This window comes from Hyaena hyaena, unplaced genomic scaffold, assembly GCF_003009895.1.
Source record: "Hyaena hyaena isolate Hyena2069 unplaced genomic scaffold, ASM300989v1 scaffold_21, whole genome shotgun sequence".
NCBI classification, from domain to species: Eukaryota; Metazoa; Chordata; class Mammalia; order Carnivora; family Hyaenidae; genus Hyaena; species Hyaena hyaena.
Genome location: NW_024080653.1, coordinates 5,231,735 through 5,241,491, shown reverse-complemented (window position 1 = coordinate 5,241,491; position 9,757 = coordinate 5,231,735). Strand labels below are relative to the sequence as shown.

At 67.8% G+C, this 9,757-nt stretch overlaps 1 protein-coding gene across 1 annotated transcript in view; it reads right to left on the bottom strand.

Annotated features, from left to right (window-relative positions):
- The window catches only part of BAHCC1 (BAH domain and coiled-coil containing 1), a 54,798-nt gene that overhangs the window by 23,688 nt on the left and 21,353 nt on the right, over positions 1-9,757 (bottom strand). Inside the window, exon 2 of the mRNA XM_039226462.1 lies at positions 9,018-9,197. Coding sequence (XP_039082393.1) covers positions 9,018-9,197 — 180 coding nt within the window. The remainder of the gene's footprint in view (positions 1-9,017; positions 9,198-9,757) is intronic.

Here is a 9,757-nt window from a genome sequence, read left to right as displayed (position 1 = left end):
CTCCCTCTCTCTCTGACCCTCCCCTGCTCACGCTGTCTCTCTCTCTCCTAGAAATAAATAAAACATTAAAAAAAAAAAATTAAAAAAAAAAAAAAAAATAACGTTAAGAAAATAAAAAATAAAAAAGACTCCTGCTTTTAGCTAATGCTCTGAACTTTTCTTCCTCTGTGGCTAACGTGCTCTGTAGGAGTTTCTCTTGGGGACCCGGGATTGTCCCGAGGGAGTCTACTCCCAGGAGCGGCTGCCAGCCTTCAAGGCGGCGTTGGCTGTGAGGAGGGCGCAGGCATCCAGGGTTTTCCCCGGGGAGCAGCGGAGGAGGAGGAGGGCTCCTGCGGGCCCTGCAGACGGCAGTCCTGGGCGGGTCCCATGGCTGGTGCCTGTGGCCTGGCGCCCCTGACAAAAGGGAGCCGTGAGCCCCAAGGCTGGGGGACGGGCTCCAGCACCCCTCCTCAGGTGTCACCACGGAGTCCCGACGAGTCCCGGAGCAGGGAGCTCCATTCCATCCTACTCACTAACTGTTTCCCCAAGTCCACGGACGACAGAAACCCTCTGCTGTTCGAGTGGAACGTTCCTTGTAGCACCTGGTGGCTGAGCACTCCTCGGAATATCTTCTGGGAAACACCTTTCCAGAAGGGGCGGTGCCAGAACCGCAGGACAGACCTCCAGGCCCCACATCCTCAGAGGGCCTGGGCATTACTCCTGGCCTCAGGCTGGTCTGCCTGGATACAGAGCAGGACCGCAGAGGTGGAGGGTGGAAGCCACCCTGGCCGGGCTCTGTCTCAGTGCTGGGGGCGGTGGTGGGTGCATGGGGGAGGGGGGCCAGCCCTGGAGCCCACCATGAGCACCAGGGGCCTGGGACTCCGCCCCTCCCCACCCCACCCCCCTCCGGCAGGCCCGAGGCTGGGGGGGAGCTGTGCCACGGGCGGACCAGGCTCTGGAGCTCAGCTCAGAGGTAAGAATGGAGGCGCAGGGGCAGAGCTTGGAATGGAAAATGGTCTGCATCAAATGGGGGCAGTCTGGGATCCCCCAGGACAAGGCCCCCAGTCCAACCCCTCAGACCCTAATGATGCAGTGCTGGTCCGAGGTGGAGCTGTGGAATCCCGTCCCCAAGGGATGCTCCCAGCAGCCCCATCTGGAGGCTGGAGAAGTCCCTAGATGGCTCTCTGCTCGGGGCTCACATCCCCAGGCACATGTGAGGGCTCGGGAAAGGTGCCAGCCGCGCCTGGGCCCAGCCCCTCCTCGCCCCCACCTGCTGAGGGCGAGGCAGAGTCCAGAGCCTGGCCAACCAGCCTAGTTTCTGTGCGGAGACACATCTGGAACAGCTGTTCCCTAGATGAAACTCAGCTCCTGGAAGACTTGACAAATGCTGAGCGCGGACCGGACGGGAGCAGCCTGGGCGGCGGGCGGGGGCCGCGCCGTGTGTGCCGCGCAGGCGGGGCCGGCTGCTAAACCGCCGCAGCTGTCCCCTTTTAATTGGCCGCTGTTAAATGTTTTACGGGGCCTCGTTTTGGTAAACAGAAGTCTGTAAATTCCTCCTTCCCAGAACCCGTTTCCCAGGCGTGGACACCCCTGCCTCCCGTGACCCCTCGGGAGGTCCAGGCCTGCAGCCCACCCGTGGCGTCCGCTGGCTGAGCGGGGGGCCCTCCCTGCAGTGCCCTGTGTGGGCGGGGGTGGGGGGGTGTTCGGTGCTAGGGTGCCTGCCTGCGTCCCTCTCCTTCTGAGCCTGAGCTGGTGGCCGTCCAGGCCAGGGAGCAGGGGCCCCCTCCCACCTCCAGCTGCCTGAGGCTCTGCCCTCGGAGATCCCAGAAGGGAATTCGGGCTGCAGGGAGGAAGTTGGGGGAGAAGGAAAAAGCAGCAGAAGGGGCATGGGTGGGGGGCTGGACTGGGATCTCGGCGGGGGGCTCCCAGCCAGGCATAGAATGGTCCCTTTCTTTTTGCTAACAAGATCATCTTCTCTGAACTGAAGGAAATAAAAGATGATTTTACAAACCACAGCAGCTGTCATGAGAAGCCATGAGGCAGGGCCGCTGTGGGTCTCTGAAGGGGCCTGGCAGAGGGCGGGGGCTGCGGTTCTCAGGTTGGCGCGGGGGCAGGGAGAGGGGCGGGGCTGGATGCCCAGGAGCCCAAGACCCCACATTCCCGGAGGGCATATGGCGGTCCAGGGGCCCCTTCCCAGACCCTCGTAATCCTTGAGGTGGGAGCTAATCGACAGGTGGCAAATCTGTGTAAAGCGGCGGCCCACGGTGGGGACCCGGGCCCCAGGCCTGTCCCCAGCCTCCCTCTGCCCTCCGGGCCCAGGACGTGCTCTGGGGAGGGGTCCCGGCCTTGGCAGAGGTCTCACTGATGACACCCTCCATCCTGCCCCCGCTGCTGGGAGTCGCCAGGTCACTCAACCTAGCCCCAAGACGTGAGTGAACACGGGGGACTCTAGAGGGTCAAGGCCATCACCCGATGGGTTGATGAAGCGGGCACCCTGCCCTTCCAGGGACCACCCTCCGGGGGGCGGGTGCTGGGGTCTGTGGGGAGGCTGCGGGGCAGGCATGCTCCTGGCCAGGTCTAGGGGCTGGGGTGTGTGGCCAGCCAACTAGAGGGCCAGGATTCTCTGCAGGGAGGCCAGGGAGCCCCAGGCCAGGCCCACAGAGCTCCGCACAGACGCAGCAGGCCCAGCAAAGTCTCCGGAAGGCTCCAACCACCTTCACCCGGCCAGCGTCCTGCCCGGCTCTCAGGACAAGGTCCTTCGACAACAAAACGCCCCTGTCCCCCAGGCCACCTTGACAAGTAGCACTGCTGTCTCCCTGGAGGGTGACTCCCTCCCCTATCCTGAGGCTCCAATTGCTGGAAAGTTCTCACTGGCCGAGGAGCCTCAGGTTGTAGTTGCCAGTAGGGTCCCGGCATCAGGTCCCACGGGCCCGCCGGCCACACGGGGCAGGCTCCCAGGAGCTCAGCTGCCCGTCTGACCAATCAGAGCCCATCTCCTGAGTTCCGGCTGATCTCTGGGGATCAGCAGGGGTATGCTCCTCCAGATGGAGCCCCAGACCTTCCCCCTCTGCCAGCCCTGAAGGACCCCACCCCTACTTCACCCCGATGATCCCCACCGAGACACCTAGGGACTCGGCCTGGGCAAACGGCCCCTGCTCCTGGCCCGCCTGACGCTGACTGGATGGGGGCTCCCTCCCACGTGATGCTCCTTTCACTCAGGATGTCAGCGGGTTCCCACTGGGGCGCACAAGTCTCCTAGATGATGGGGACCGGCCAGACCCTGGGTTAAGAAGGATGCTGAGGCTGCAGCCACATGCGGCTCAAGTGCTGTGATCGACTAGTCAACGTCGCCCTGAGAGGAGCGCTAACCTCGCAACAGCCACCTCCCCAGGTCCTCCCTGCTTCTGGCCACAGGCCCCTCACCCCCGGTGGTCAGATCCCTGGGTGTCCGGGCCAGGCTTGCGGAGTGCGGCTCCCAGGACTGACCCCCTGGACTTCGGGAGGACCCGAGTGAGACCCCTTCTCCGGGACGGAGAGGGCTTTGGAAGCTGAGCCCTCGGGGAGTGCCCCCGCCTCAGCCGTCCGCAGCTGGGCGCTGGGGCTAAGCGTGGGCTCAGGTGGGTTCCTGTTTCATCCCACACGTCCATTCCAGTTCGGGTGCTCCACGCACACTCACTGGCCCCCGCTGCCCAAGGCGCAGGGCCTGGAGGCCTCGGTCTCTTCCCAGGCTCAGAGGAGTGTGAAGCTCTGGGGGAAGGGGCCGGGCTCCTGCGGACACCTCTGGAATAAGAGCAGCAGGCAGCCCGCCCAGGCTCCGGGCGGCCTGCGGACAGTCCAGGGCTCCTGGTACGTGCTCCGCGGGAGGAGCGAGGCTCAGGCAGCACAGAGGGGAGACGCACAGCTCAGAGAGAGCCGTCAGAGGGAGGCAGGCCTGGGAGGGCTGGGGCCCCTGACCGCCGAGGCCTCTAGCTCACAGAGCCTCAGAGCTGGGGGCCGGGGGCACACCGGTGTCGCCCCCACGACCTCCGCTGACGTCCCACCACACAGCTGGCTCGCAGTGGGCTGCTCGGGAAACCCAGGGGCTGCCGCTGCCCTGCCCGGACCTCCTGACCGGGCTCTGCACCCTGCCCTCCCGGGGGCTCCAAGCCCAGCCACGCTCAGGTCATTGCGCCTGGGGGACCCCGGATGCTTGGAGCCAAGAGAGCCACCCCATCCAGCGCCCCGTACAGTCAGGCTGCAGACAGGCCATGTGCCCAGGCAGCGACACGGGGCCTCCCCCCCCGCCCAGCAGTGGCCAGCAGCCACAGGGAACACGCCAGGACAGAGTGGTCGGTGGCAGCGCTTTGACTGTGTCACGCTGGCTCTGAAGGGTAAGGACGGTTTGCAGGTGGGGAAACTGAGGCTCAGAGGTGCGGAGGCTCTCCCAGCCTCTCAGGCGCTGGGGACTTAGGGCTAACCCTGCAAGGGGCTGGGGCCCTGGCGTGGTCCAGCAGCTGCCGCCGCGGCCACAACTCCTGGGCAGGGCCCAGCAGCAGCCCCCCTCCCCCCGCCGCCCCGCCCCAGCCAGGGCCCCAGAACAGCCTCTACACCCAGAGCCTGGCCTGGTCGACCAGCAGGAGCCGCAAAAGTGGCCCATGTACTCCCAGCACAAGGAAGGCAGAGGGAGGCGGCTCAGAGACAGCCACACGGGACAGCTGAGAGGAAGGGAGGGGCCGACGGCTTCCGGGGCAGACTCTTTGGACTCAAAACCCACCACACACCTTCCCAAACCTGTTTCTTCCCCTACAAGACAGGTGAACAGCCGCCCCCACACCACGGCGTTGCTCGGGGAAGTGAGCGAGGCAGGTGCCACCCCTGGGCGGGGAGCGGGACGAAATGTCGTGTTCCTGGGCACCGCAGGTGGGCCGCCCGGCCCGGCATCCCTACCTCAGGGCCACCTGCGGCTGCGAGAGCCAAACCAGGGCCAGGCAGGCTGCACCAGCACAGTGTCCCGTCGGGGACTAGCGTGACGGGGTCCGGTCGGCCCGTGCCTTCGGCCACCAATTACACACGTAAAGAGCCACATGAAGGAGACCGTGGTGAGCTGGGGCCATGCAGGAGACCTGCCAGGGGCCGGGGGGGGAGGGGGACCAAGTCCGGGTGCAGCCAGGGGCTGAGGGCACAGGGAGGGGTGGGGGGAGGTGCACAAAGCCCCATGAAGGCTCTGGGGGGGGCGGTCAGAGATCCACAGGAGATGGGCCTCCCTCTGGCCGGATGTGGCCTATCCGGCGACGCAGCCCCGGCTTCCACGCTGGGATCTGGGAAGCTTGGGCCCCTCCCCACACTCTGTCCTCAGATCTCAGAGCGGCCGGCCGCCCCCGCTCGCCGCCTCCTTCCACCTAGCAGTGGGCAGGAGGCAGGGGGAGGGGTGCGAGACGCAGCCCAGGATGCGGTGCGCCAGGAGGGGATCATCAGCGGTTCCGTGAGGGCAGAGTCAGAGGCAATTCTAGCCAACAAGGAAACTGAGGCCGGGAGAGGAAGGAGCTGAAGGGGCCTGGGGGGAGGGGCTGGGGTCCAGGGCAGAGACCCACATCAGACGGCCTCTCTAGGTGGTTCTGGGAAATGAAGCTTCAGGAGCAAGGATGGCCTATGAGACCACACAGAGGGGGTGGGTGCTGGGTGACACCCGTCCCTCACACAGAGGTGACCCCACAAGGCCTGAGGTCCTGGAGGGGCTCGTGGGGACCCGGAGCAGCGGGGACCCCCTACAGCGCTCTGGTGCAGTCACAGTGCTCCTGGAGGCTGGCCCAGCCTTGGATGGAGGAGTAGCCGCCTCTGATAAAGAGGCCAGCGGGGCCCACAGCTGGCGGTGGCACGCGCCCCGCTGCCACCCAAGGCTCCCCTCCAGGTGGCACAAGAGACCACAAGTAGCCGAGCTGTGGTGCACAGCAGCCAGGGGGGCCCCACCCGCCCGCGGAGCCCCCAGCAACAGAATCCTCTTTCACCGGCCCTGTGGGTGGTCCCAGCCAGGCAGCTGGGGGCGGGGTGGGGAGAGGGGGGCCGGGCTCCATGACAATGGGACCAGCTGTGCTGTGGCCCCCGCCCCTGCTCCGACCCACCCACCGGGGGCGGGCGGGCTGGACACTGGCTCACCCCTGCCCTGGGCCAGTTCCGACGCCCACTCCCACCCTAAGCCTCAGAGGGGAGTGTCCAGCCTCTGGCAGGACCCCTCACTTAGGAGGGCCCGGTGGGGGGACGCCCAGGAGGCCTGGGGGCTGGACAGACAGGCTCTGCCTCAGGCCAGATGTTCCGGGGCGCCTCCCCTGCGCCCCAGCTGCTCTGCCAGGGAAGCGGAAGCCTGGCCCCCAGGCGGCGAGCTAGGTCCACCGGTGGGGGTGCGGGGAGCGCTGCCTGAAGCTGGGGGGAACCTGCGCGCATCTCCCCCGACCTGGCCCCCGCTACTGCCTGGGACCTGCCCTCACCGCCCTTAAGGTAGAACTCCTTCAGAGGCCCAGCCCCAGGCAAGGGAGGGGTGGTGGGCAGGCTCTGCTGGGCACCTGCCGCCCTGCCCGTCCTGGGGGCGGTGGAAGGAAGCAGCACGCGGGTGACAGCGGACCCCCGAGCAGCCCGCCCAGGCAGCCCACCATGCCTGCCGGCCCCCAGGCTCCGGCCGTGTCGCGTGCCCCCCGCCCGCCTCACCCCCCTTCTCTCCGAACACACACGGCAGAGAAACAGGCCCCGGCACGCGGGGAGCCAGCTGGCACCCAGTCAAACTAGCAGCCAGGCACGCTGCCAGGGCAGGCAGCCAGCAGGCGCTGCCACTCGCTCCGGCCCCGCCCGCCCGCCCGCCGGCCTTTACGCTCCAAGCTCACAGCGAGGCCGCCGGCACCACGTGGCCCGTCGCGGAGTGAGGCTGCGGCAGGCGGAGGGCAGGCGGAGGGCGGAGGGCAGGGAGCCCCGCAGGAAGGAGATCCCGAGGAGGGCGGCTTAGCGGAGGGCAGGGAGGAGGGGGCGGTGAGCGGTAAATTGAGGCACAGGTCTGGAAGGTGTATGCGGTTGCACGGTGGCCGGCGCACACACGCCCCAGCTACCGCCGGGGGGGGCTCTGGCAGGTTGGGGGGGTCCTCCCCCTCCGGGCTCCTGCCTCTCCCGAGGCTCATCTTCAGCCCTGGGTGGGCCCTGCTCCCCACACCCCTGTGCTAGGGAGGCTGGGTGAGTGGCTGAGAGCCACACCCCGTTCCCCTTGGTCCTCTGTCCCCCTGAGCCCACTAAGCCCGTCGGCCCGGCACACACGCCCGTCCCCGCTAGGCTGTGGGCACGTCCAGCCTGAGGAGGTCCGGGTGGTGCTCTGGGTCCGGGTGGATGGACACATGGCTTCGAGTCCTGGGGCAATCCAGGCTGGCCTGAGTGGGAGGAACGGACCCTCTTCCCGCTCACGCTGCCCCTGCTTTGCTCAAAGAAGGTTCTACGGGATGTGGGACAGGGTGGAGGCAGAAAGGAGGCCGGCACTGACCCCCGCCCCGGGCCAGCGGACTCCCCTGGGGCTGCAGCTAAGGGCGGTGGGGAGCCCTGAAGGCCGAAAGCCACTTGCCAGCGCAGCCGTTGGCTCGGGGGAAGTGAGTGGCCGTTGAGGGCGCCGTCTGCAGGCTGCCTCCCCCCCCTCTCCGCGGCCCCCAGCGGGCAGGACAGGGACACCTTCTCCCTGGGGCCCGGGGCAGGTGGCGCTGCCCACAAACCGCCCTCCGTGCTGCTGGGGTCCCCAAGGGTGGGACGGAGGGGAAACTAAGTCAGCCAGCCCGGGTGCACCCACGCACCTGTGGCTGGGCCCGGGTGGAGTGGTGGCCGTTACTCCATTACTTCGTTATTTGAGGTGGCCCCACGTGGCTGCTGCAGGCCACCCCTCCCTCCTACAGACATCCTTCCCAGATGCCCCCCACCAGGGCTGGGAGTCTGCCCGGCGGACAGAGAGGAGGAAGGGCTGCAGGGGCGGGGAGGGGAGAGGCACCGAGTGCCAGAGTGTGCAGCGTGCAGGGCCACCCACAGCCGCCAGGGAAGCCTCGCCCGCACCGGTGGGTTCCCCCCTGGAGAGGCTACCGGGAGTGCAGGGGTGGGAGCGGCGGCGGAGGTGAGCCCGGCCCCCCGCCCCCGCCCCTGCCCCGACCGCCCGGCGGGAAGGAGGACCGCTCGCCCCTTATCGCCTGCCCACGTGTGCCCTCCACGCAGCGCTTGGCGCCGGGCTTATTTTAACAACTGTCCCTCACTTGTCACCTGTCCTGTTTGGAAAACAGCCCCTTTCTTGTTGCACAAAGAGGTTTCTCTGGCTCTCCAGCAGCGCCGGGCGCTAATCTCCCTGCCTGGAACTCGGGCGGCGGGCGCAGCGTGTGGGTGCGCGCGCTCTGCAAACGCAGGGCTTGCAGCTCAGCAGTCACTGAGCTTCGGCGGCGCCGGTGCCAGGAGCGGAGAACCCTGTGCCCGCTGCCAACTGCAATTACCTCCCCGCGTGCCAGCCTCCGCCGCCGGCCTTAACCCTTCCCAGGCCGCACGGGTACCAGCAGCCAGGGGCCTGGGCTGCCGCCCACGTCACAGTGCGAGGAGCTGAACCAACAGCAGGCGGTCGGGAAAACTGAGGGGAGCCCCCGAGCCCCCCCACTCCTGCTGGCTGCACTGCCTGCGTGCATGGGCCGCATTCCGAGGGCCAGGGGTCCGGGAGGGACTCGGCTCCGGGCTAGGCCCCCGAGGCGGCAGCATGAGCATGTTGACAGCTCTCCCCCCCTCCCCAGCTGGCACATCTGGAGCCCGCACCACTCTGAGTCTGGGGAGGTGGGCGCTGCCCCAGGCAGAGGGTGCAGCCCAGCCCCCCCGCCCAGCTGTGCGCCACATTTCCGCGGCTCCCCCTCGGCCCTCTGGGACCCCCCTCCTGCCCCCCCAGCCCAGCTGTGGTGCACATCTGGCCAGGACCACTGCCTGGTGGGGCCCGCCCCCCGTTTCCAACCAATTACCATCTCCCCTGTGCGTGGGGGCTTCCTCCCCTGGCCCCCGGCCCCCGGCCCCGGACTCACCTTCGTGGGAGTGGGAGAACCAGATCTGGGAGGTGGCGGGGTGGGGGCCGCGGTAGGCCTGCTCCGAGGGGGCGGGGGTGGGGCCGCTGGGGTGCGCGGGGGCCGCCGAGCCCAGGCTGCTGGTGAGGAAGCTGCCCATGAAAGAGGGCGCCGGAGAATTCCCCATCAGGCGGCTGCTGGCTGTGGACACAGGGGGCAAGAGTGAGTCTAAGCAGGGCAGCCCCGCCACGGAGCGCGTCTCTCGAGCCTCAAGTCCCCGGGGCCTTTATCTTCAAAGGCAGGAGAAATGGCCACCGGGCTCCTGCCAGACGCACGCGGGGTGCGGTGCGCTCCCGCACTGTGTTACCAGCACGCCCCCCGCCCCGCCCCGCGGGTCAGTGGGATTCTGAGCGCTGTGGCCGCGGGCAGCAGGCTGCTCTGCGGGGGGCCTTCTCCTCAGAGGCCACGGCCGCGGCGGCTCCGAGGCCCCTCCAGCACGGGCACCCCTGCCCGACTGCTGTGCGCACACCTCGCGGAAAGGCCGGCGTCAGCAAGGGCCTTGCCTCAGCCTGCGCACCCCGCAGCCTCTGCCCACCTTCTGGGCAGCACCGGGGGGACCAGCCTCTCCCCACAGTGGGGTCCTCGCCCTTGTCCCCAGGTCCAACTAACGACTCAGCAGCCCCATCCCAGGTGAGCGGTACCGAAGCTAAGGCAGAGGAAGACAGAGGATGGAGCTCGGACCTGCTTCTAACAGGTCAGGC